The following is a 26,279-nucleotide window of genomic DNA, read 5'->3' as shown; positions in this document are numbered from 1 at the left end:
CAATATAATCTTATTTTTTAAAAACGTGTTAGTAAAGTCACTAAATCTCTATGATATTCAATGAAAGCCCAACACCAAACGGTCCAAACCTAAATTTAGCAATCCAGTAACACACATTTAGGATAAATCTCATAATCCCATATCGACGGCCACGATCAGCTAGACCACAGTAAGTCTGGTGGACGTGAAACCACAAGAGCAACGATCTGAGTTCTTCCTTCTACGCTCGCTCATATGCTAATTCTGGTTGAAACCTCTGAAGAACTCTCGTACGTCTCATTGAACAAGCTCTGTTACAGAGATCAGACTCGAATCCGTACAACATTGGTGTGATAATCGAAAAGCAAGCGCAGATTTCATTTTGATCCAAGCCGGTCTGTGCATGGAAGCTTCTCTGTAGCGGGGAGTTACTTTCATTATCAATGGCGTCTTGGCTCAAAGCTGCCGAAGGTAATTTCAGTGATTCTATGCACTCAATTCGTAATGCGTGGATGAAGAAATGGTATTTCTTGTGGGTTAATGCAGAGATAGCATATGAATAGACAAAGTCTTGAGATTTCGTGTAGCTTTGAACCTGGATAGCAGATTTTGAAACTCTCGTTATTATGAATTTTCTTCTTCAGATTTATTCGAGGTTGTGGATCGCAGGGCAAAGTCTGTGGTTGAAGAGCTGTCAGAAGAACAGTCCGAAGTGCAGTTGCCAGGTACTGTGGAGATCACTCTGAGATTAGCTCTTGTAAAAAAAATCTCATCTTTGGTTCTTAATTGATCTGTGATTATAATTTGAATGTCAGAGTCATGGAATAAATTGATATATCTTCAGAAAAAAGGATAACACATGATAATCAGAAATTTTCTATGAGAGTTTCTCCAGCTATTTAGTAACACTGGCATTGGCTTGGAGTTAGCTTTGACAACCTGATATGGATCCGATCTAGTCATGAGCTCATATTTTTATTATATTAATTTTAGTCATGTAAGTGTCTCTTATATTATGTTTTCCTGTGCTTGGGGTGGCTAAAGCTTCTAATAGGAAAGTGTCTCAAGGGAAGAGATTAGGTTCAAAGAAAAAGGTATTTACCCTGGTTCTCTTATCTAGAAGGCTTTCTTTTTGTTTGGTACATTGATACTCAGGATGAGCTTATTTGGTTGTGGAATGTATTTGTAGGCTCGTCAGAAACTTGTAAAAGAAGAATCTTTTGACAAAAGAGACCTTTCTGGTGATCGATCTGGCCCACGAGTATCACAGTCAGAGGTGCCTCCATCTAAAAGTTCCGTCTCCACTGACGAGGCTTCTTCATCAGGGCCTGTGTCGCAGACAAGGGAGATTCAACAGACTGGTGCAGATGTCCAGAGTGTTCATTCACTTCCACTAACAGTGGAAGATACAAAAAGTGACGATGCTGCTGTGGTACCTCCAGAATCTGTTGTGGGCGGTGATGCTGCCGAGTCAACTCCAAGTGGCAAGCATGCTGATGGAGATGTTCCAAATGACTCTTTGGTGCAACCGTCACCATCTTTACCTGAAAAAGAAATTGAGGTCGTTGCCAGTGAGAACTTGGTTGATGCTACCAAAAACGGTCAAGGAGGAGAGTTGGAAGATTCTTCAAAAAGTGACCTGGACAAACTGGAATCTGTAGTGCACGTTTCTTCCGTAGACGAAAGGAATGTAATTCAAACCACAAGCAATGATACGAAAGTTGGCACCTCAATCAATCTGGATAAAGAACAGGAACAGAGAGTTGCTGACACCTCAACGAATCTGGAGAGAGAGCAGGATCGTAAAGCTGATACAACTTCCACGAAGATTCAAGATCAACTTGAAGAGGTTAGTTAGTCTCTGGAAGATGAAAACAAAAATAGCAGATGCTATGTCTGCTACTTGAATTTGCATGTATGTTGATCAATCTTTTCACTAATTCTAGGCTCAGGGGTTGCTAAAAGCTACAGTTTCCACTGGGCAATCAAAAGAAGCCAGGTTAGCAAGGGTAAGCTCAAATATCCTTTGCTGCGTTCCTGCATCAAATGGGTGATAAAAACACTTTTCATCTATCGGATAGGATTTATCCATGATAGTGGTTGGACATGACCAATTTTATATGTATGCTTTTTTTGGCTTCATTTGCTTCTAGGTTTGTGCTGGACTTTCATCCCGTCTTCAAGAACTTAAGGGAGAAAATGCACAGTTGGAAGAGCTTCTCTCTGCGGAGGTAAATTTCAACAGTTTGAGTTTCTTTTGACCCAGATAAGAAAAAGTTAAAGTGATAAGATGGTCAGTCACCTAATTTTATTTCTTCATTTTTACTGTAATAGCAAGAGCTTACCAAGTCATATGAAGCTAGCATTAGACAATTGCAAAAAGATTTGTCAGCTTCAAAAAGTGAAGTGACGAAAGTAGAGTCAAGCATGGTTGAGGCACTAGCAGCTAAGAACTCAGAGATAGAAGCACTTGTCAGCTCAATGGATGCCCTGAAAAATCAGGCTGCTCTGAACGAAGGAAAATTGTCATCTCTTCAGGTTTCTAGGCGTCTTATTTGCTCAGATTTTCTTTTGCATGCTTCCCGTTATAGCATACCATGAGTCTTTAATGGTCTTAGGTACTTCCTCTCTTCAGTTGCCATTTTCTTTTTCACCCAACCACCTTTGAGTAAAATCGTTTACTATTATCAGGCAGACATGGAGGCTATTATGAGAAACAGAGAATTGGCTGAGACTAGGATGATGCAGGTATTTTTTTTTTCATTAATTTCTTCCAGGAAATTGCTGCTTGCTAATCATGAACATATATTGTCCTCAGACCATGGAATGACTTTTTTTTTTTTTTTTTCAGGCATTGCGGGAGGAGCTGGCAACTACTGAAAGGAGAGCTGAAGAGGAGCGTTCTGCACATAGTGCTACAAAAATGGTTTGTTGCCTGAAGGCCCTGAACGATTCGGAAACTTTTTTATAATGAAAGCATGATATCAATTTTTGTTTTACATAAATTTCTCTTTCCAAGACAGGCTGCCATGGAAAGGGAAAGGGAATTAGAGCACAGGGCTGTGGATGCTTCCACAGCACTTGTTAGAATCCAGGTGAGACATAATCCTTGGATTGAGCGCTACTATCACTATCGTACCTTTCAAATAGGACATCAAATATGGTGTTAGTTGCTGAGTATTGGCTTTCTGTGTTTTCATATGTTACATATTCGCGAACAACTTGAAGATTCTATGTGGAATTCTTATTTCCCAAAAACTACCTTTTTGACTTTTAAATGGCTGGTATTTTAGAGAATTGCTGATGAAAGGACTGCAAAAGTGGCAGAACTTGAACAGAAGGTGGCATTGCTTGAGGTAGATGAACTTATCTTCCACACGATTTGTTCCCCCATCATCATATATTTGAACTTCATTTGGCAAATGATACTCAGGTCGAATGTACATCTCTGAATCAAGAGCTGCAAGATATGGAAGTTCGTGCTCGCAGAGGACAAAAGAAGTCCCCTGATGAAGCAAACCAAGTGATCCAGGTTTGTCATATTAGTTTTTCATGCTCTACATTGTGAAAGTTAACTTCAATAGTGAGTTTTCAGCACACATTCAAAGTTCCTGTTAGAAGTGAAAACGACAGGACATATATGAAAATCATTTACCCTTGGTTTCTTTGATAACTCATGTATCTGAGTTCAATTCTTTTATTAGATTTTTATGATGTGTAGTATCTCATAAAAAAAAAAAAATCACCATTTTGCTTTTAGTTATAAACATTAAAAATATACACTATTCACTTTATCGATAAGAAATTCTAAAAGTGAGAAGTATATTTAAACAGCTTTTTTGAAGTTCAGATTTTGGCTACTCCAGAGAAGTTACTTTTAATTTTACAGATTCAAGCATGGCAGGACGAAGTGGACCGTGCTCGACAAGGTCAAAGAGATGCCGAGGAGAAACTTTCTTCAATGGAGGTATGTTGCTAACCTTGGAGTTCTTTACGACATGATATATTTGTTGTTGGTGCTATACGATTTGCATTATGTTTACACAGGATCCGTTTGTTGCTTATAGGCTGAAATGCAAAAGTTGAGGGTTGAAATGGCAGCCATGAAAAGGGACGCAGAACATTACTCACGCCAGGTGACATCCACTGTTTCTGACAGTCTGTCTCTTCTCGTCAATGCATTAATCTGATTTATTTTTCTCCTGCTTGTCAAGTGATACCTTTAATGCATATGATTATGTGACAAGAGCTTAACCGTTATACCCCTGACCTAGTAGGAGCATACGGAGCTGGAGAAACGCTACCGTGAACTAACAGATTTACTGGTAACATGAACTCCAGAATGTACTGATTATATAAGTCAAATTTATATTGGGAATTTTTCTGATACCTTCTGGCCATGGGATGCAGTACTATAAGCAAACACAACTAGAGACTATGGCGAGTGAGAAGGCTGCAGCAGAGTTTCAGTTGGAGAAAGAGGTCAAACGTCTACACGAAGCACAGGTTCGATCTCAAAGCTCTCGACGGTCCATAAATGTACTTTGACATTTGCATTCAAAAGATTCTAAACTTGGTTGTTTCAGGTAGAGGTAGAAAAGAGCAGAGTTTCGCGACGCCCATCAGCAACTTGGGAAGAAGATTCGGAGATCAAGACACTCGAGTAAGTATTTAACGATGTCTTTGCTAATTATATTTCTAATAAAGAAGATGGTCCTGAGATATATATATTTTGAGTTTGTTCTTCAATGCTTACAAAAAAACAATTTCAGGCCTCTTCCATTGTATCACAGACACATGGCTACAGCGAGCACACAGGTAGAGACTTTGGAGCACACTTAGAAACACTGCTTTTATTCCTTTGTTTTTAACTTTTACTCTTATGTTCACTTTGTTTGCCTTCTGTTTTCAGTTGCAGAACGCAGTGAAACTGTTAGACTCAGGAGCTGTAAGGGCCACGAGGTTCCTTTGGCGGTACCCGATAGCTCGGATTTCCCTACTCTTTTACCTTGTGAGGCGCTCTCTTACCTATTTCAATCTCATTCGCCGAACTTATGAATTTACGGAAACCTTTTAACCTCCATCATCAATGAATTCGCAGATCTTTGTTCATCTCTTCTTGATGTATCTATTACACCGGCTCCAGGTATGTTTGGTCCTTTTACACTGACGATCACATCAGAGTCATGGAATTCGAATGCTTGATCTAACGCTCTTGTGTAGGAGCAAGCCGAGGCCCAGGAAGTTTCGGAAATGGCCAACAACGTTTTCAGACCATAACAGATACTACAAGGAAAGCAAATAGGAAAGCAAATGAATGGTGTTTTAAAGAGATTGCTGAGTGGAAAATGGAAGCAGCATGCATACTTATGGATTTTTCATAGAGAAGGTTTTTAAACTTTTGTTTTGTTTTACGGAAGCTGGTTCTCACAATTCCATTTTGCACCAGATTTTTTCCGTCTCCTCTAACAGTTGGAGTGGCAAGAACACAATGTTGGTGGTAAATGGTGTTTATAATATAATTATATTGGTTTGTCTTTGGAGTTTTTTTTGGTCACACTAAGCTGAACGTGTAACTATTATTTTCTGAGTGAAACGAAAAATTTAATCAGAGTAAACAATAGTTACGGAAAAAAGAAACAAACAAACAACAAAACCATTTTGGTTTGTAAATGGTAAGAGAAGAAGAGGCTTTTTGTCCTACATAATGAATCATATAACTATGTTTCTTATGCTTAACCCTGCCTGTCTCAACAGCTTCAAATTGGTTACCTGAAGATAATGGAAACAAACAGCTTGAGAGAGCAACAGTAAGAAATCTTCTGGACGTTTTCAAGGCGGGAGAACAAAATGTTCTTTATCATCGTTCAAGGAAAAACCGGCTGGTGTAGGAGTCCCGTTGTTTCAGGATATCCCAACATTATGTTCAGATTCTGCAAAGCTTGCCCCGAAGCTCCTTTCACGAGATTATCAATCTGCAACAACAAATATAGTTTAGTACAAAATGGCGTTGTGAGGAAAAAGATATCGAGTTTATAACAGAGGATGATTCTATGCTTACCACTGATATTATGATAGCTCTTCCCTGGATTCGATCAGGAAAGACATTCATATAACAATAGTTGGATCCTCTAACGTTGGTGTTCGAGGAACAACTCCTTCATCCAACACTTTGACAAATTCCTCATCCTAGAAAACATTTTTGAAACAAGATAAGTAACTTACAAAAGTATCATTTGGCTTATAACACAAAAGCAATCATCACCTCATAAGACGTTCTTAGTTGCTGATACAAATCTTCGGTTCTAACCCCGGGAGCCATTTCCACATATATAGTCGATTGCATACCGCGTATCTACACATTAAACGAGGGTTAAATAAAAGGCATAAGATAAAAAACTGTATAGAGAAGAATAAGCTTAAGATTATTAATACCATTGGCATGAGATGAGGCGTAAAACTGACTGTTACTTTTGATTGTGCAACATCAGCTAATCCTTGTTCAATTTCAGGAACTGTAAAACAAAAGAGAAATTTTGAATAAACAAATCAAAGAACACAAAATTTTGACTCATTTGTGATAATCAATTTGTGACATATACCATGGCGATGACGTGTGACACCATAAGAAGAAATGCCTTCAGCGATTTCAGAGTAAAGATTCGCCTCCTTTGCACCACGTCCTGATTGAAAATTTCTTATCAGTCAAGAAACAAAAAACAATCTACTGCATCGTTGTTCATGATTAAAGACCGCAAAGTAAGCTCAAACCTGCTCCACTAACACCAGATTTTGCGTCGATAATAATGTTTTCATGTTTGATGAGATTTGCCTGCACCAAAACTCAACACATTCAGACAAGACAGTCTGATACAATTAAAAGAAACGGAAAAAAAAATAAGAAACTAACCTTTATTAAAGGAACAAGAGGAAGTTGAATGGAAGTCGGGTAACAGCCTGGGTTAGCCACCAGTCGAGCCTTTTTGATGTCCTCCCTTAGAATCTCTGTTAGGCCATACACAACTTCTTTCTGAACCCAGCATGACAATAAGGTAAATGAATGCAATATGTACACAACAGATCAAGCAATAGCTTTTGAGAGTTAAAGTACCTGTAACTCTACAGCCTTGTGTGGCTGACCATACCATTCTTCATATTCTGAGATATCACGCAACCGGAAGTCCTAAAAGCGTAAATTTAAATTAGCATATCACCGAGCAAAGAAGAGAAAAAAAGAATAGTTTCTTCAGGGCATTACAGCTGAAAGATCAACGATTTTTAATGAGGTGGGAAGTCCCATGATGATTTCCTGTCAAAATACACAAACCCATTACTGTTAAGCTACGAAACACTTCAATTTTATAATGAAAGAACCAAAAAGCAAATGGACCTGAGTTGTTCCGTGAGGTAAACAGCAGAATACAGCATCCACTGTAGAAAAGTCTGCGTCTTTGACAGAGATAAGTCTAGGTAGTTTCTGAAGATAAGAAAGAAAAAGGATCACAAAGCATATCATTTGAACAGATTCATGGCCTGGAATTTTGTTAGAGATGGAAATGGCTATACTTGAGCTCTCAGGTGCGGGAAGACACTTTCCATTGACTGGCCAGCTTTTCTATCAGCAGTCATCAGAGTGACACGGAAATGCGGATGATTTGCAAGAAGCCTAACGACCTGCCATTCAATAAGAAAAAAGATTCCAAAACCAAAACTTACTAACTCATGCATTTGAATCAAACCTCAGATACCAAATTCATTCTTTCCCATGTAATGTTAAAAGAACCTTAGGAAACGGATGATTATAAGGATTTTGTCTTCCGTTTACTAGTGAGATTACTGACCAAGAACAAGACGCATACCACTTAAGAGATCACTGAAACAAGCAATCAAACAGAAGCATTGGATACTGCACAAACCTCAGCACCAGTGTAGCCACTTGCACCAAGAAGACCAATCCGAATATCCTTTTCAGTTTGTGCTGAGCTACTGGCTAAAACTCTGAAGCTCCTTGAAGATGGAGAAGCCACATGAGATCCCAAAGTAAGCCTCTTGACTCGCTTATCCACTACACGAATCTTCCTTTCTCCCTATTTAAAAATAAAAGGCACATTTGCATAATGATCAGATTACTTGAACTTTCTTCGTTGAATTTCATCAATGTGGATTCAATGGAGAATCAGAAAGTGGAAACACCTTGAAACAGCATCCTCGTTCGAAGAAACATGAACTAAAAGTGGACGCACCAGTCATTCTTGGATTGGATTCTGCAACAGGAAGAAAGACTAAATCTTTTAAACTCTGAATAAAAACAAGAACTTGGCTTCGCTGAAGATAATTTGAGATTGAGATATCTTACATGGAGTCCTTGTCGTGAACTGAAAATTGCATAAGCCCTTAAGCGAGGCTGGACGGAGCGATTGCAATTGCGATCGCAGAAACGCGAGTTAACTCGGGCGGCGACAAAAACTATGGCATTTTGGTAATTCTAGGGGTAGAGGCATGGCACAATTGTCAATTACCTCACCAAACGGCTACATGTTGTGTGTGTAGAGAGAGAGATATAAAATCACATCTATCAAGTCAAATAAAATCTACAGAAGAAAAAAAAGCTTCAAGTTTTATTCATCTTGTGTCGTCAAATCAAATCTACAGAAACAAAAAGCTCCAATTTTTTTTCTTCTTGTATCGTCAAATCAACGAATCACATCACTCTGGCTCTTTTGTTTTATCTTCAAAATCCTGCATAAAAAACACTGGTGTGTGAGAGAAGAAAGTGTGAAATTTTTCTACGACAATCGAAAATGATAACTGCTAGTAGTTCGTATTTTAATGGCGATGATCAACTTACTTCGCGGCCAGTGATGGTTCTTCCGGGTCGGCTTGAACGCCTTTTGGATAGAATATACAGCCAACACAAATGTTCTCCGATAAATGATGAGTCGAGGCAGAGACTGTCCTCGATTCCAGAGGACTTAGCTTTTGAATTGCTCAGGAAAGCTTTTAACTCGCCGGTGATGTACAACCTCGACGGGTTCATCGTCTCCAAGTTTAACCAGGCCGTCTCTGTTACTGGCTCTCCGCGGCTGAGCTCCGGTGGGTCTCCGGCGAAGTCTCCTCCTAGTTCATCTCGAAAACACGGCTCTAGAGTTCATCAAGGTCAGTATCAGAGATGCAGAGTCTATTGTATGTTTCAAAGTTTTGGTTTTTGGAGGAATTTATGATCGAGTTTTCCCCGATTGTAGAAGAGATGTCACTTGATTTTGAAGCTCCTTCTCCTGAGTCTTTGAGAAGAGGAGACATTGGAGGATCTCCGCACATTCCTCCTCAGATCTTAGCTTTGAGTGAACTCGAGTTTAAGAAGGCGTTTCTGTTGCTTAGCTATTTTCCAGGGTATGTTCAAGTTTTCGACTTTTTTTTACCCATCATTATCATCTCTTTTCCCTTCGTAACAGTTACCTTTTTTTTTATGTCTTATAGGCAATCTCTGGCTGAGGTTTTATCCGCTGATGAGATCAGGCAATGGAAAGATCTGCCTATGGTTGCATATGAAGCTGCGGTTTGGGACCGCTTAAGCCGGCTTGAACTTTCCCAAACAGTCGAAAGAGTGGTATGACTGTTTGTTCTTCTGTTCTATTTGGTATTATTTATATTCCATGTTTGCATTTCTAAAGGTGAATTGACAAGAAATAGAGACATATTTTGTGCTATCAATCTCTTCTTGGGAGTTATCAAAGTTGTTGTAGTTGTTTCGTCTTACATGTTTTCTTTTCCACAGTCGCTTGAATGGGATAGCGAGAAGACTCACTACTATCAGTGTCATGTTGCTTCCGACGGTAGTTACACATTCAAGGTTCATTCCTCTCTTCAAATACTATCTTTCAAAGGTTGCATTTTCCCATGTCACTCTGTGTTAAAAATTTTTGATTCAAGAGATACTTCTAGAGGCCCTTAAGCCAATTTGCTATCATCTGTATATTAAACATTGTACCTTAGTGGTAGTGTAAAGTCCTAGACACTGACTATCTAGGCTGTTACTTATCGACACACTGTGTTCTCAGGGCCCTCTTCTTGAACCCACTGGAACACACCTGCACAAGGTCTTGGGTGATGAAAATGTTTTAACGGTCAAATTTGCGGATGTCCAGAAAAACTCGTCAACCTACAGTAATGACCGTTACTCTGCATACAAAAGGATTGCCAAGAATGGTATCATGGTTGGTTTACGTCGTTATCAGTTTTTTGGTGGGTTGTTTTCCTTTTTTTTCTCTTGATTAATAACATTTCATGTCATTGCACATACAACACTTCTCATTGTCAGATACTCTTGCTTTGGATATTTTTCTAACATTCGATAGAACAGTTTTCAAAGATGTAGGGAAAGCAGAAAAGAAGAAAGATTTTTCTACGAATGGAGTGAAATGCTACTTTATACGCACGGACTCCACTGCTGCGAATGATATGGGAAAGGCCTATATATTTTCTGGGAAGACGATCAATGAGGCTCGTATGCATTTTATGCACGTGCATACATTGCCATCTTTGGCCAAATATATGGCAAGGTACTCAAGTTTCTTCTCTTAATTAAGATATTCTACTGTTTCATCTTTGAGCTTATGTGGAGATCTTTACCTTTGTGATTGGAGTCAATCTTCTTTTTTTGATGCTTCAGGTTTTCTTTGATTCTGTCAAAGACTAAGAAGCTTGAAGTCGACATGACTGGGATTACCTACCAGGAGATCAAGGAGATACATTGCCATGTACGTCCTTCAGGAACTGTGTCTCTATCTAATTGGTTTTTACTTAGTCGTATTCACTATGTGCTTTGACCATTTTCACTCTCTTCCGAAATTGCAGGATCAAAATAATAATGTAGTTCTTGATAAGAATAAGGAACCTCGTATGCATTCAGATGGAACTGGCTACATCTCTGAGGACCTTGCTCGGATGTGTCCAGTGAATATATTTAAAGGGAAATGTCTCAGTAAAAAAAATATTCAGGTTTTTTCTCTATTTCCATGACAGTTCAATTCAATGGTTGTTTATGAGCCCTTTGTTCACTCCTTCTTACTCTGTGTTTCGTTTTCTTATTTGTTTTGAATCACAGGAATCCTGTGGCCAAGACCCGGTATGTAATATAGTTATGCTTGATTCTATATTTTGCCTATTACTTTACACAAGTAGTAACAATGACTTTTGTCCAACAGCCTCTTCTGATCCAGTTTCGAATGTTTTATGATGGCAATGCTGTTAAGGGAACTTTTCTCTTAAACAAGAAAGTAAGTCTGCTCTCGTTCACATTACAACATTTTTTTTTCGGTTTAGATATTCCTAATATTTCTCCATTATGTGGCAGCTTCCTGATCGGACTGTCCAGGTTAGACCTTCTATGATCAAGGTGTCTAAAGATCGAGCCTTGTCAAATTTTAGCACCTTTAACTCCCTGGAGGTTGTCACTACAAGGTATGAGTTTCTTGGATACTGAATTGCTCTCACTTGATGTCCTTATTGTGAAATGAAATTATCCTAGTGACATCTGGTTGTTTCCATCATCCAGTAATCCACCAAAAAGAACAAAGCTATCAAGAAATTTGGTTGCGCTGCTTAGCTATGGTGGAGTCCCGAATGAATTCTTTTTGGATTTATTGCTCAATACGATGGAAGAGACGAAAACCATATTCAACAACAAACGTGCTGCTCTTAAAGGTGCTTACAATTTCAAAGCTTTCTGGTTCTTTTGCAAATTTTCTGAAATCATGTCCCTGAAACTGCTCACTTAAGTAACTTAAGATGGATCTTTAAAGAAGTCAATTTGTTTGTGCAGCTGCCCTAAATCATGGGGATATGGACGACCAGAACGCTGCACAAATGATATTGGTTGGTATCCCACTTGACGAACCACACTTGAAGGATCGTCTGTCTATTCTTTCAAACATAGAGAAGAATGATCTCAAAGCAGGAAGGCTTCCTGTGACCGAATCATACTATCTAATGGGCACTGTTGATCCCACCGGAGAGCTAAAGGAAGATGAAGTCTGTGTCATCCTGTACGCTTCCCAATCTCTTGCTCTTTTAGTTTGAGCTTTTACATGGAAACTTCAAGAAACAGTAACTTGCTTCCTTGGAATTGGGAGTCTGAGCTGTTCATTTCCTCATTTCTTTCTTTTTTTTTTCGTGGTTTTGTAGTGAGTCTGGCCAAATTTCAGGGGATGTGCTAGTTTACAGGAATCCTGGAGTACATTTTGGAGACATACATGTACTTAAGGCTACATATGTTAAGGCCTTGGAAGAGTATGTCGGAAACTCCAAATATGCTGTGTTCTTCCCTCAGAAAGGTCCAAGATCTTTGGGAGATGAGATTGCAGGTGGTGACTTTGATGGTGATATGTATTTCATATCCAGAAACCCAGAGGTAATCCACTGCATTAGAAAGTAAAAATCTTCATTGTTGTGACCTGATTTTCTTTGGTTTTGCTTTCTGTTTTAGCTACTTGAACAATTCAAGCCAAGTGAACCGTGGGTGAGTTTGTCTCCTCCTAGTAAAAGTAACTCTACTAGAAAACCAATCGACTTTTCACCAGAAGAGTTGGAAGAAGAGCTCTTCGATATGTTCTTGAAGGCAAGATTTCATTCCAGGTACTCTCAACTTACTATGAACTCTAGATTCAAAACTGTGTCTTGGATCAATCTTTGGGATTTATTTCTCTCTTTTTTTCCTCGGGTTTACAGCAATGTTATAGGGATGGCTGCGGATAGCTGGTTAACAATAATGGACCGTTTCCTCACACTAGGAGATGAGAGAGCTGAGGAAAAAGCTGAGATGAAGAGGAAAATGTTAAGTCTGATAGATATATACTATGATGCTCTTGATGCAGCGAAGAAAGGAGTCAAGGTCTCTCTCCCAGACGCGCTGAAGCCTGACATTTTTCCACATTACATGGAGCGGGATAAAAAATTCAAGTCCACTTCCATTCTTGGAATAATCTATGACTTTGTTCAATCGCAGACAGCAGAGGAACACACACCATCATCTGGTAAAGGATCTCTCTTGTTACTGACTGAGTACTAATAATCAGAACACACAAGAAATCATTATATATCATGGTATGTGTTTAACTGTGGTTTACAATTCAGAGATCAGTAAACTCCAATGTTTTGAAGATGAGCCGGTCTCTGAGTTTCACAAGGAGAAATGTAGACCATGGTATGATAATTACAGGGCTGAGATGATCCAGGCGCTGAGTAATAAGGATGATACAGCCAGTGAAGTTATTGAGAAATACAAGCAGGTAAGCTCCTCAATCTTGTGCCACCAATAACCTCAATGGATCGCGGATGTTTTTCTTGAATTGTCCCACAGAAGTTTGCCACCAACAGGAGTTAATCTAATGCTTTATAAACAAACAATTCTGAAACGGTTTATTCTTGTTTGTCAGGAGTTCTATGGTGCTGCAGGGTTTGAAGACAGCAAGAAAAGTCTGGAAGAACTTTACCCGCAAGCCTTGGCACTTTACAACATCGTTTACGATTATGCAATCGAAATGAAAAGCGTTCGAAAATGCGGGTTTGCTTGGAAGGTTGCAGGACCGGTCCTGTGCAGGTTCTACCTTAAGAAAACTGGAGGAAAAGCTTTACTGTGTTCACTCTCTATGCTGAAAGAGCTGTGGGGTTGAGCACAATTGACTTGTTCCTGCCCTGTTCTGGTAATAAGACTAAGCCTTTTGTTGTCTTCTTCATGTATCATAACAAGCGTGTGAGGCAAGTATGCTACCTAAGTTGCAAACCTTATAGGTTACGGTATCCAATCAAGATGTGGTGTGGTGCTTTTATTTAGTTCTATCTAATCTACAAGTAGTCTTGTAGTGTATGTTAATTTTGTGTGTATTGCTCCAAAGACAAAACAAGTTATGTTAAATAAATGAAAGCATGTATTATGTAAGGTGTCGTAATATATATTTTCAGAATATTAGGTGTGTACCAGCGTCCTGGTCCGAAGCAAATGGAAGAAATTTGACCAAAAGTAGGATAATTTGTCATCGGCAAGAAAGGTGTGGCAGCTTTGTAATTCTGGTGCTCGTGGTTGGGCATTTCGGTGAAAACAAAACAGTCTAAACATCAATAAACGGCTAGATTTTTGTACCGTATAGGGTTTAGACTTTAGAGTCTCTGTGGAGTCACAAAACTCACAAAAAATGAGTGGCAGAAGAAAAAGACATCAAGTTTTCTGGTCAGAGAGTGTCGTCAGATCAGTTAGGAAAAGGAAGAAACTTTTGGAGAATATGGCCAAAAAGCAAACAGTGAACCCTCTCTGTTTCTACTGGCTATTATATATTTTTGATGAACCCTTGAGACATTGAAGAATTGGGAGGGAAAAATATGCTGACCACTACGTATCTTAACATCGCCGATCAAGCTTCTTCGCCGTCAGAATTCCCTCTTCCGGGTCTCGTTGAAACTGTTTTGGAGAAATCTACAAGAAACATAATCATCCTCCGATAAAAGTGGAGACAAGGCGGAGACTTTCTTCGATTTCTGAGGAAGTGGCTTTGTCTGCGCACAGTAAAGTTTACAATTCCAAGTATGTGAGAGGGACCCTTGATGGGTTCATCATATTCATATATTTTGTTAACTCTAATGGCTCTCCACGGCCTAGCTCCGGCGAGTCTCCGTTACAGTCTCGTGGTAAAAAGTGTTGCAGGCTCTTTCAAGGTCAGTATCTCTTTCTTTCTTTCTTTCTTTTCTGATGGATTTTTCGATCAATACAGATTCTTACTATGAGTGTGTTTGATTGTAGCGGAGATGTCTCTTGATTCGGAATCTCCTTCTCCTAAGCACTTGAAAACAGAAGAGAAAGGCGTCTCTAAGCACATTCCTCAGCTATTAGCTTTAGGTGAACTTGAATTCAAGAAGGCGTTACTGTTGCTTAGCTACATCCCAGGGTGTGTTTGGCCTGCAAATTTTCTACCTTTTTTACCATCGGTTGTATTTGTTTCTTCAAAAAATGTGTTATCTTTTGGTGTCATATATATACAGGAAATCCCTGGCTGAGGTTATAACTGCTGATGAGATCAGACAATTGAAGGATTTGCCAATGGTCGCATACGAAAGAGCGGTTTGGCACCGCTTAGGCCGGCATGTTTGTTCCCAAAAGGAACGAAGAGTGGTATGGCAGCTCTCTGTTCTGTTCTCTGTTCTGTTCTCTGTTCTGTTCTCTGTTCTGTTCTCTGTTCTGTTCTCTGTTCTGTTCTCTGTTCTGTTCTCTGTTCTGTTCTATTGCATACTGCAACTTCTTTTGAACTTAAAATTTGGTGTCTTTCTGAATGGGTTGACAAGAAATGGAAAGTAACTTCTTTTGAACTTAAATTTGGTGTCAAATTTGTACTAAACTGCTTCTTTTTTCTTCTTCTTTTCCCCAGTTGCTTAAATGGGATAGCAGGAAGACTCTTTACTATCAGTTTCATGTTGCTCCTAACGGTAGTTACACATTCAAGGTTCATTCCTTTCTTCATGTATTATCTTTTATGTTAGCATCCTCACGTGTTGCACTTGCATGTCCCTGGCAGTCCCTTACTAATTGATAGACTGTGTTCACAGGGCCCTCTTCTGGAGAAAGCTGGGACACACCTGCACAAAGTACTCCTCTTCTGTCCATCGCATTTGAAAGTGTAAATCCTTCAATGCTGAGACCTGAAGAGTTAGAATTTTTCTTGTTTAGCTACTCCAACACTTCAAGCCAAGTGAACCGTGGGTGAGCTCTTCTCCGCCTAGTAAAATTTACACTGGTAGAAAGCCAAGTGAACTTTCACCAGAAGTGTTGGAAGAAGAGCTTTTCAAAATGTTTTTGAAAGCAAGATTTCATTCCAGGTACATAATTATAATTCTTGGCTCAGATTAGATGAACGATTCTCGGTTTTGTAAGGATCATTCTTTATGTCTTTTGGTTGAAATTTGCCTTGTTTTCTCGGTTTACAGAAACGTTATAGGGGCAGCTGCAGATAGCTGGCTAACAATAATAGACGGTTTCTTCACTTTAGGAGGAAGAAAAACATGCTAAAGGCTATTGATATATACTATGATGCTCTTGATGCACCAAAAACTGGGGCTAAGGGTCGATCTCCCGTTAGACTTAAAGCTCGACAGTTTCCCACATTACATGGAGCGTAAGCATAAGAGAAGTTTCAAGTCCACTTCTATTCTTGTATTCTATGACATTGTAGTATCTCAGATTGCAGAGGAACCCCCTGGTACATATCTTTCTGTTATAATCGATAATCAGAGTACACAATAACTCGGTCGAATTATGTTTTAACGTCTTAATTAACTGTATGTTACAATGCAGAAATCAAGAAAATCCAGTGTTCTGAAGATGTGCTGGTCCCTGAGTTTCACATGGAGAAATGTAGATGCTGGTACGAGAAATATAGAGATGAAATGAAGAAGGCAATGCAAACCGATGAGAATAATAAGAATGAATCAGAAAATGAAGTTATCCAGAAATACAAGCAGGTAATCTGCAATCACCAAGAATCGATCTAATGCTTTATAAAAAACTCATCGGTTGAACGGTTTCTTCTCTGTATCAGGAGTTCTATGGTGCTGCAGGGTTTGAAGATAGCAAGAAAAGCCTAAAAGAATTATACTTACAGGCCTTGGCACTTTGCAACATCGGTTACGACTTTACAACATCGCTTACGAAGGTTGCAGGACCGGTCCTGTGCAGATTCTACCGTGAGAAAACGCGGAGAAGTCAATCAAAAAGTATTTGGGTTAAACACACTTACTGTTCAATCCTGTTCTGTTCTGATAAAAATAAGCCTTGTGTTGTCTTCATCTCATAAGATGTGTATTAGGCAAGTATCTTACATAAGTAACCTAACTTATAGGTTAAGCTATGTGGTGTAGCGCCTTTGGTTTAGTTCTAATCTTAGAGTTGTCCTCTAGTGTTCAAATTTTTCCTCTGTGTATATCTGCTTATGAAATTTAAAAAAAAAATCATGTTAAATAAGACAAAGCTTATTGCGACAAAAAACTAAGCTTATATTTAATTTTCAATTAATTGAACGTGGCGACTTATGAGTCCTTGTGGTGTACAAAGCTGTCTTCTTCAGTGTGACACATCTCTGCATCCTCAAGCTTCCATTTGGATTTCTCCACAACCTTCTTCTTCCCATTACCTTGGAAATAGAAAATTTTTGTTCCATATTTCTTGCCTAGTAAATTTGTAATTCTTTCTTCAGATTTCGTGGTCCTTTTGAACTTTACCCGCAAGCCTGCCTTGGCACTTTGTAATTCTGGTGTTCGTTGTTGGGCATTTTTGGTATATAAAAAAGCTAAACATCAATTTTAAACAAGAGTCAAATTCACAAAACTGATTCGCAGAAGAAAATAAAAAGATATCAAATAGTTCTTGTCAGAGTGTCGTCAAATCAACAAAGTCGCGCCAGTTATCAGCTAAAGGAAGAAACTTTTTGATAATAATGGCAAAAGCCAAACAGTGAACACTTGAACACTCTCTGTTTCCACTGGATTATATATTTTTGATGAACCCTAGAGAAACTGTAGAATTAGAGTAAAACAATGATGACCACTACAAATCTTAACATCGCCGATCAAGCTTCGTCTCCGTCAGAAATCCCTCTCCCGGGTCGCGTTGAAACCGTTTTGAGGAAAATCTACGGGAAACACAATCAACCTCCGATCAAAGTGGAGACAAGGCGGAGACTTTCGTCGATTTCTGAGGAACAGGCTTTGTGTACGCTCAGTAAAGTTTTCAATTCCCAGTATGTGAAAGGAACCCTCGACGGGTTCATCATGTATTTCTTTAATTCTAATGGCTCTCCAAGCCCGAGCTCCGGCGAGTCTCCGGTACAGTCTCCTGGTAAAAAATGTTGCAGGCTCTTTCAAGGTCACTATCTCTTTCTTTCTTTCCTTCTTTTTTGATGGATTTTGGAGATTCAAGAAGACTTTTTTTACTATAGAGTGTGGTTTGATTGTAGCAGAGATGTCTCTTGATTCGGAATCTCCGTCTCCTAAGCTCTTGAAAAGAGAAGACAAAGGAGTCTCTAAGTACAGTCCTCAGCTATTAGCTTTAGGTGAACTTGAATTCAAGAAGGCGTTTCTGTTGCTTAGCTACATCCCAGGGTGTGTTTGGCCTGCAAATTTTCTACCTTTTTTTTACCATCGGTTGTATATGTTTCTTCAAAAAATGTGTTCTTTTTTGGTGTTATGTGTACAGGAAATCCCTGGCTGAGGTTACTATAACTGCTGATGAGATCAGACAATTGAAGGATTTGCCAATGGTCGCATATGAAGCAGCGGTTTGGCACCGCTTTGGCCAGCAATGTTGTTCCCCAAAGGAGCGAAGAGTGGTATGGCATCTCTCTGTTCTGTTCTAATGGATACTGCAACTTCTTTTGAACTTAAAATTTGGTTTCAAGTTTGTACTAATTGCTTCTTCTTGTTCTTTTCTATAGTCGCTTGAATGGATAGCGGGAAGACTCTTTACTATCAGTGTCATGTTGCTGCTGATGGTAGTTACAGACTAAAGGTACAATTTGGCTCTCCAAGCACTATCCCTCTCAACTGTTTCACTTGCATATGTTCTTTGTTATAAGAATATCTGAATTCAAGAGACACCTCTAGGACAGTGCCTTAATATGCCTGTTACTTATTGATAGACTGTGTTCACAGGGCCCTCTTATGGAGAACACTGGAACACACCTGCACAAGGTTTTGGGTGATGATAATGTTTTAACCGTCAAATTCGCAGACGTGCCAGGCGAGGAAACTTATTGTAATGACCTTTACTCTACATACAAAGGGATTGCTAAGAATGGTATTATGGTTGGTTTGCGCCGTTATCAATTTTTTGGTGGGTCTTTTTCCTTGTTACTATTTATATCACTGCACATACAACACTTTACATTGTTCAGGTGCTAATGACATGTCTAGCAACACTTTTCATACTTTCGCTCTATTTTTCGAACTGCATAAAGTAGCTTTTTTATTTTTCCTTCAAACAGTTTTCAAAGATGGTGGGAAAGAAGAGAAGAAGAAAGATTTTTCAACAAAGGGAGTGAAATGTTACTTTATACGCACAGACTCAACAGCGTCAATTGATTTGCAAAACCCCTACTTCTTCTCTGGGAAGTCAATTCATGAAGCTAGAATGCATTTTATGCATGTGAACACATTGCCATCTTTGGCTAACTATATGGCAAGGTACTCTGAAGATATTCTACTGTGTCATCTTTAAACACTTCTAGAGATGTTCTCCTTTGTAATCAGAGTCACCTTTGTTTTGTTCATGCTTCAGGTTTTCTTTAATTCTGTCAAAGACTAAGAAGCTTGAAGTTGACATGACTGGGATTACATTCCAACAAATCGATGATATACACTGCCATGTACGTCCTTAATTCATGTTTTGTTCAGGAACTGCGTCTCTTTGTAATGCCTTTACTTAGTTGTTTGACCATTTTCACTCTCTTCCAAAATTCCAGGATCAAGAAAATAATAATGTTCTTGATAAGCATGGGAAACCTTGTATACATTCAGATGGAACTGGCTACATCTCTGAGGACCTTGCTCGGATGTGTCCAACAGATATTTTTAAAGGGAAATGTATTGGGATTGACAATATTCAGGTCTTACATCTACTTCTAGGACTATTTTGATGGTTGCTTGGTTTCCTTTTGTTCACTCTAGTTTCCTTATCATGTTTATGTCTTATTTGCTTTAAATCGAAGAGTAAGATTCCAAATGTTGAAGCACAGGGAACCTGTGGCAAAGAGCCGGTATGTAGTTTACACTCTTATGTTTTTAGTTCGATTCTCTATTTGTTTACAAGTAGTAACTACTTAACACAAGTAGTAACTATTCTGTTTTTCCCAACAGCCTCTGCTGATCCAGTTTCGGATGTTTTATGATGGCTATGCTGTTAAGGGAACTTTTCTCCTAAACAAGAAAGTAAGTGGACTCTCTTTCATGTCACAAAATCTGGTTTGCAAGGTATTCCTAATTTTTTTCTTCATTATTTGGCAGCTTCCTGATCGGACTGTCCAGGTTCGACCTTCTATGATCAAGGTGTATAATGATCAAACCCTGTCAAATTTTAGCACCTTTAACTCCCTGGAGGTTGTCAATACAAGGTAGTTGTCTCTTGCATTTTTGTTATCTTGAAGCTGAACTTATTGCTCGATGTTCTTATCTGGTGATCTCTTGTTGTTTCCATCTTCCAGTAATCCACCAAACAGGACAAAGCTATCAAGAAATCTTGTCGCGCTTCTGAGCTATGGAGGAGTCCCAAATGACTTCTTTTTGGATATATTGCGCAACACTTTGGAAAACTCAAAAACTATATTCCAGAATAAACGTTCTGCGCTTAAAGGTGCTTAGAAACCTTAAGCTTTCTGGCTCTTACACTACTGAGTGAACTAACTTAAGATGTGTCCTGAATTTTTATTAAATTTATTTTGTTTGTGCAGCTGCGCTTAATTATGGAGATATGGACGACCAGAACGCTGCACAAATGATATTGGTTGGTATCCCACTAGACGAACCACACTTGAAGGATCATCTGTCTATTCTCTTACACACAGAGAAGAATGATCTCAAAGCAGGAAGGCTTCCTGTGACTGAATCATACTATCTTATGGGCACAGTTGATCCCACCAGAAAGCTCAAAGAAAATGAAGTCTGCGTCATCCTGTATGCTACCCAATTATTCTTTTTGATCTTTTAGTTTGAGTGCATATGCTTCCTTGGTAATATGATTTTTTTCTCTAGATTTATCTCTTCATTTCCTCATTGTTCTCTCTTTTGTGGTTTTGTAGCGAGTCTGGCCAAATTTCAGGGGATGTGTTAGTTTATATGAATCCCGGATTACATTTTGGAGACATACATGTACTTAAGGCCAAATATGTTAAGGCCTTGGAAGAGTATGTAGGAAATTCCAAGTATGCTGTGTTCTTCCCTCAAAAAGGTCCAAGATCTTTGGGAGAATGAGATTGCAGGTGGTGACTTTGATGGCGATATGTATTTTATTTCCAGAAACCCCAAGGTACTCCTCTTCTGTCCATCGCATTTGCAAGTAATTTCTTCAATGCTGAGACTTGGCTTATGAACCGTAAACCTTTCTTGCTTAGCTACTCCAACACTTCAAGCCAAGTGAACCGTGGGTGAGCTCTTCTCCGCCAAGTAAAACTTACACTGGTAGTGAGCCAAGTGAACTTTCACCAGAAATGTTGGAAGAAGAGCTTTTCAAAATGTTTTTGAAAGCAAGATTTCATTCCAGGTACACAGTTTAATTCTTGGCTCAGATTAGATGAACGATCTTCAGTTTTGTAAGGGACATTCTTTGGGATTTTGTGTCTATCTATCTAAATATGCCTTGTTTCTCGGTTTACAGAAACGTTGTAGGGGCAGCTGCAGATAGCTGGCTAACAATAATGGATCTTTTCCTCACGTTAGGAGATGAGAAAGTTAAGGAAAAAAACGGAAGAAAGAAAAAAATTCTAAAGGCTATTGATGTATACTATGATGCTCTTGATGCACCAAAAAAGGGGGCTAAGGTCAATCTCCCGTTAGACTTAAAGCTCGACATTTTCCCACATTACATGGAGCGTAAGCATAAGAGAAGTTTCAAGTCCACTTCTATTCTTGGACTAATCTATGACATTGTTGTATCTCAGAACGCAGAGGAACCTCCACCATCTGGTACGGATCATCTTGTTACGATGGATAAGAACTCGTCGAAGATGTTCTCACGTCTTATTGTCTTAATTGTATGTTACAATGCAGAAATCAAGAAACTCCCGTGTTTTGAAGATGAGCTGGTCCCTGAGTTTCACATGGAGAATTGTAGACGCTGGTACAAGAAATATAGAGAAGAAATGCAATATGCAATGGAAACCGATGAGAAGAATGAATTAGCAAATGAAGTTAACCAGAAATACAAGCAGGTAAGCTCCTCGATCCAGTGCAAAAATCTGAGCAAATGATAAGTACTGGGGAAGTCTGCAATCGACAAAAATTGATCTATTGGTGCTGAAACAACTCATCGGTTGAACTGTTTCTTCTCTGTATCAGGAGCTCTATGGTGCTGCAAGTTTTGAAGACAGCAAGATAAGCCTGGAAGAACTATACCTACAAGCCTTGGCACTTTACAACATCTCTTACGACTATGCCATCCTAAAGAACAAAGTTCGTTATTGCGGGTTTGTCTGGAAGGTTGCAGGCCCGGTCTTGTGCAGATTCTACCTTGAGAAAACGGATGAGAAGTCAATGCTCGGTTCAGTTTCAGTGCTCAAAGAGTATTTTTGTTGAACACACTTACTTGTCCTGTTCTGTTCTGCTCTTCTCATAACATGCGCGTTAGGCAAGTATCTGATCTAAGTGTCCTAAGTTGTAGGTTAAGAGCCATGTGGTGTAGTGCACGTGGTGTTGTTGTAATTTTAGATTTGTCATCTAGTGTACAAATAATTCCGTGTGCATATTTGTTTATGAATTAAATAAAAAAAAATCATGTTTGTTAAATAAGAGTAAGCTTATATTTAATTTCCAATTAATTGAACGTGGCGACTTCTGAGTCCACCATGTGGTGTAGAAAGCTGTCTTTCTCAGTGTGACACATCTCTGCATCCTCAAGCTTCCATTTGGATTGTCCACAACCTTCTTCTTTCCATGACTGTACAATAGAGAAAGTTTGTTTCAGATTTCTTGCCTTGTAATACTTTCTTCAGATTTGTGGTCCTTCTGGATTCGAAATTTCTACTTCTTTTTGCTTTTGTTTTTTGGATTGTGGTCATTGATCCTTTCAAGATGAAGAGTGTGACCAACTCGGATTTGAAATCCTCTGTCAATGGTGGCGTTGTTGATGTGTATGGAGAAGATTCAGCCACCACTGAGCACAACATAACTCCATGGTCTCTCTCTGTTTCTAGGTAAACAACATAACACCTCCATGTTCAGAGAACTAAGTTTCTATATTAAGAATCAAGTTAGTAACCTTTGTTTTCTTGTTTCAGTGGTTATTCATTGCTGAGAGATCCTCGCTACAACAAAGGACTTGCTTTCACTGAGAAAGAGAGAGATACGCACTACTTGCGCGGTCTTCTCCCTCCAGTTGTTCTTGATCAGGAGCTTCAGGTTAAAACTTGGTGATATAGTTCCACACTTCCACTTCCACTAATGGAGATTTATAGGAAAATACTTTTGTCAACGTTTTTTTGGGGTTTTCAATGATTTAGGAGAAGAGGTTGATGAACAATATCCGACAGTATCAGTTTCCATTACAAAAGTATATGGCCTTAACAGAGCTTCAGGTAAAATCAAATCCTGTCTGTTTAATCTAAAAATTTGTTGTATTAACAATTCAGAGAATGATGAATCTATCTTATTGGACTTTAAAAAAAAAAAACAGGAAAGAAACGAGAGGCTCTTTTACAAGCTGTTGATAGAAAACGTGGAGGAGCTTCTTCCTATTGTTTATACTCCAACTGTTGGTGAAGCTTGTCAGAAATATGGAAGTATTTTCAGGCGACCTCAGGGTTTATTCATCAGTTTAAAAGAGAAGTATGGGTTGTATCTTTTATCTTATGATTTTTCCCACTATGTAACTTTACTCATAGGCTCCGTATGTTCATATGCAGGGGAAAAATTCTAGATGTGTTGAAGAATTGGCCTGAAAGGAATATACAGGTCATTGTTGTTACAGACGGAGAAAGGATTTTGGGATTAGGAGATCTTGGATGTCAGGTAATTCCTCGGATGTTGCTTCATCTCGGTTTTGATATGATCTGAACAAGTTCCTGAACAGAGTTTTTTTTGTTTTGGTCTTTAGGGGATGGGTATTCCGGTTGGTAAATTGGCTTTATATTCAGCACTTGGAGGTGTTCGTCCTTCGATGGTAAAGGCTTAAGCTTACTAAAGGGTTTTTTTCAGTATTTTAGAAGTCAGTAATTTGAGACTATACTGCTTTTTCTTGCAGTGTTTACCTGTCACCATTGATGTGGGAACAAACAATGAGAAATTGTTGAATGATGAGTTCTACATAGGACTCAAACAGAAGCGAGCAACGGGACAGGTCCTTTTTGTTTTTCTTCTTGCACGCTGTAATCTTGTTTTTATAGGATTTTATCTAAAGACTTAAGTAGCTCTTTTGAAAACATTATTGCAGGAGTATAGCGAACTCTTGCATGAATTCATGAATGCTGTAAAACAAAACTATGGCGAAAATGTTCTTATACAGGTACTAAATTACGAAGTCTGGGATCTTGAGTATAATTCTGTGTAAGATTTTTTTATGTATATTGTTTGTTATCTTCCATTTGACACAGTTTGAAGATTTTGCAAATCATAATGCATTTGAGTTGCTTTCCAAATACCGCCACACTCATCTTGTCTTCAACGATGATATACAGGTAAGAGTTTATGAACTTGTCTTTTTAGTGTTTCTTGCTGTCTACATGGTTATTATCCATTTCAGGGGACAGCAGCAGTTGTTCTAGCGGGATTAGTTTCCGCACAGAAGTTAACGAATAGTCCACTTGCAGATCACACCTTCCTCTTTCTTGGTGCTGGTGAAGTAAGTATCAGTTTTTGGCAGAACATTCTGATCATTGTAGTCTTTGATGTCTTATACTGTTTGTTTTTTTTTTTGCAGGCTGGTACTGGAATAGCAGAACTTATAGCTCTCTATCTATCCAAACAGGTAATGAATCTTCTTGAAATTTGTGAAATATTTTGTCAGTTTAGTTAATCTCATCTTTCTTCTGCTCAGATGAATGCTTCGGTAGAGGAAAGCCGCAAGAAAATCTGGCTTGTTGATTCCAAGGTAGAAGAAATTATAAGCTAAACATAAGAGATTTCGTTGGACTACAGTGTGAAGCAAGTAGTTTGTTTTTTTTTCTGATAGGGACTGATTGTTAGCTCACGTAAAGATTCACTTCAAGACTTCAAGAAACCATGGGCTCATGAACATGAACCAGTCAAAGACCTCTTAGGTGCTATCAAGGTGCGAAAACTTCTACCTGTTAAGCGTCTTGATCCTCTTATTATCTCAATCTGTTGTCTTTCCTAATATGTTATATGTCTTGTCAGGCCATAAAGCCGACTGTTCTGATTGGATCTGCTGGAGTTGGACGGTCATTTACAAAGGAAGTAATTGAAGTCATGTCTTCCATTAATGAGGTATACTTTTTTCTAGTTATTATGACAAAGCATTTTTTGGTTAAAGAAGAAGAGAAACTAACAAAAAGATTTCTCGCAGAGACCTGTGATAATGGCTCTCTCTAACCCAACAACACAATCAGAATGTACAGCTGAAGAAGCTTATACGTGGAGTAAGGTAAAGTCTTTTTCCACACTGCACCGTTATTTCAATATGGCTGTCCCTCAAATGAAGTCTTAAGTTTTCTGATCTTTCTTGGAATGAAGGGTCGTGCGATTTTTGCAAGTGGAAGTCCTTTTGATCCAGTTGAGTATGAAGGAAGTGTGTTTGTGTCTACACAGGTAATAGAACAAACTTCTTCTTCTCTCTCTCTCTCTATCCACAGGTGCATGTAAGGAACTTGCTTACTAAAAAGCTCTTTTGCATTTCTTATAAAACACAGGCGAACAATGCGTACATATTCCCTGGTTTTGGACTTGGTTTGGTAATCTCAGGAGCAGTACGAGTACATGACGATATGCTTCTAGCCGCGGGTAAGTATTTCAAATGCCTTTTTAAATCTCAAAAGAGATGTAAAAAGCTCTTAAGCTTTGTGTTTTAACCGTGTAATAATATTAGCTGAGGCATTAGCTGGACAAGTAAGCAAAGAGAACTATGAGAAAGGAATGATATATCCTTCCTTCTCTTCCATCCGGAAAATATCAGCTCATATCGCAGCCAATGTAGCAACTAAGGCATATGAACTAGGTCTCTCTCCTCTCCCTGTCTTTCTCTGTCTCTCGCATAAGCCTTAAACTGCGGTTTTGAATTTTTATGTGGTTATGGCGGAAATGTTGGTTTGCAGGGGTGGCAGGGAGGCTTCCACGGCCTAAAGATATTGTCAAGTGTGCAGAGAGTAGCATGTACAGCCCCACCTACCGTCTCTACCGTTGAGACCAAGAACATGCTCAAACTCTGCTTTGTCTGTTAATTCCTTGTTTTACTTTAGGTTCCAATAATACCGAACTGTTTCAAGATTAATGTTCAGAAACGTGCAAGCTGATCATGTTAAACTTCGTTACTCGAATCTCTAATTCTACTCTTTGAGTGATATTTTTTCTTATAATGAGAGAGATTAGTAACTTAAAGGAGTTAA

At 38.8% G+C, this 26,279-nt stretch overlaps 5 protein-coding genes and 1 pseudogene across 6 annotated transcripts; 5 read left to right on the top strand and 1 right to left on the bottom strand.

The window, feature by feature from the left end:
- Positions 1-246: 246 nt before the first annotated feature.
- LOC18025788 (golgin candidate 1) lies at positions 247-5,439 on the top strand. Its single transcript, XM_006408847.2, has 21 exons — positions 247-450; positions 624-704; positions 1,024-1,073; positions 1,169-1,828; positions 1,926-1,988; positions 2,133-2,210; positions 2,314-2,517; positions 2,671-2,727; positions 2,831-2,905; positions 3,003-3,074; positions 3,273-3,335; positions 3,413-3,511; positions 3,869-3,946; positions 4,047-4,115; positions 4,257-4,304; positions 4,390-4,485; positions 4,566-4,642; positions 4,752-4,797; positions 4,892-4,990; positions 5,081-5,125; positions 5,203-5,439. Exons 1-21 carry the CDS (start codon positions 423-425, stop codon positions 5,257-5,259), a joined length of 2,145 nt encoding a protein of 714 aa, XP_006408910.1. The 5' UTR covers positions 247-422; the 3' UTR covers positions 5,260-5,439.
- A 126-nt stretch (positions 5,440-5,565) lies between these two features.
- LOC18025787 (probable N-acetyl-gamma-glutamyl-phosphate reductase, chloroplastic) lies at positions 5,566-8,382 on the bottom strand. Its single transcript, XM_024160250.1, is given in 15 exon segments — positions 5,566-5,954; positions 6,041-6,120; positions 6,123-6,168; positions 6,245-6,334; positions 6,415-6,494; positions 6,582-6,662; positions 6,751-6,811; positions 6,890-7,009; positions 7,091-7,162; positions 7,238-7,288; positions 7,370-7,456; positions 7,546-7,653; positions 7,896-8,066; positions 8,173-8,243; positions 8,336-8,382. Coding segments are annotated over 14 exon segments (1,212 nt in total). The 5' UTR covers positions 8,230-8,243; positions 8,336-8,382; the 3' UTR covers positions 5,566-5,846.
- A 267-nt stretch (positions 8,383-8,649) lies between these two features.
- Positions 8,650-13,897, top strand: LOC18025786 (probable RNA-dependent RNA polymerase 5). Of its 2 annotated transcripts, none has more exons than XM_006408845.2 (18): positions 8,650-9,135; positions 9,222-9,369; positions 9,457-9,586; positions 9,755-9,829; positions 10,038-10,221; positions 10,340-10,538; positions 10,649-10,736; positions 10,834-10,977; positions 11,084-11,104; positions 11,184-11,255; positions 11,333-11,439; positions 11,534-11,682; positions 11,801-12,023; positions 12,163-12,388; positions 12,464-12,612; positions 12,706-13,010; positions 13,111-13,265; positions 13,413-13,897. In XM_006408845.2, exons 1-18 carry the CDS (start codon positions 8,781-8,783, stop codon positions 13,647-13,649), a joined length of 2,967 nt encoding a protein of 988 aa, XP_006408908.1. In that variant the 5' UTR covers positions 8,650-8,780; the 3' UTR covers positions 13,650-13,897. The 2 variants fall into 2 exon arrangements, with proteins under 2 accessions (XP_006408908.1, XP_024015999.1); XM_024160231.1 differs by having other exon boundaries at positions 9,225-9,369; positions 13,413-13,649.
- Positions 13,898-14,352: 455 nt separating this feature from the next.
- On the top strand, positions 14,353-16,814 carry LOC112089218 (annotated as a pseudogene).
- A 739-nt stretch (positions 16,815-17,553) lies between these two features.
- Positions 17,554-22,386, top strand: LOC18025785 (probable RNA-dependent RNA polymerase 3). Its single transcript, XM_024160288.1, is given in 19 exon segments — positions 17,554-17,881; positions 17,973-18,117; positions 18,212-18,318; positions 18,450-18,523; positions 18,667-18,847; positions 18,999-19,197; positions 19,292-19,379; positions 19,476-19,619; positions 19,749-19,769; positions 19,870-19,941; positions 20,017-20,123; positions 20,214-20,362; positions 20,460-20,674; positions 20,812-20,976; positions 20,978-21,034; positions 21,120-21,268; positions 21,383-21,690; positions 21,775-21,935; positions 22,063-22,386. Coding segments are annotated over 19 exon segments (2,907 nt in total). The 3' UTR covers positions 22,300-22,386.
- A 285-nt stretch (positions 22,387-22,671) lies between these two features.
- On the top strand, positions 22,672-26,232 carry LOC18025784 (NADP-dependent malic enzyme 1). Its single transcript, XM_006408843.2, has 19 exons — positions 22,672-22,916; positions 23,001-23,121; positions 23,223-23,297; positions 23,396-23,547; positions 23,625-23,730; positions 23,816-23,881; positions 23,963-24,058; positions 24,152-24,223; positions 24,312-24,395; positions 24,461-24,559; positions 24,638-24,685; positions 24,755-24,808; positions 24,890-24,988; positions 25,075-25,164; positions 25,244-25,321; positions 25,411-25,485; positions 25,587-25,677; positions 25,763-25,891; positions 25,989-26,232. Exons 1-19 carry the CDS (start codon positions 22,795-22,797, stop codon positions 26,075-26,077), a joined length of 1,746 nt encoding a protein of 581 aa, XP_006408906.1. The 5' UTR covers positions 22,672-22,794; the 3' UTR covers positions 26,078-26,232.
- The last annotated feature ends 47 nt before the right edge of the window (positions 26,233-26,279 follow it).

The sequence above is a fragment of the Eutrema salsugineum genome, unplaced genomic scaffold (genome assembly GCF_000478725.1).
Source record: "Eutrema salsugineum unplaced genomic scaffold, Eutsalg1_0 scaffold_12, whole genome shotgun sequence".
NCBI lineage: Eukaryota > Viridiplantae > Streptophyta > Magnoliopsida > Brassicales > Brassicaceae > Eutrema > Eutrema salsugineum.
Note: the sequence above shows the minus strand (reverse complement) of the source record. Positions and strands in the feature narration are given on the sequence as shown.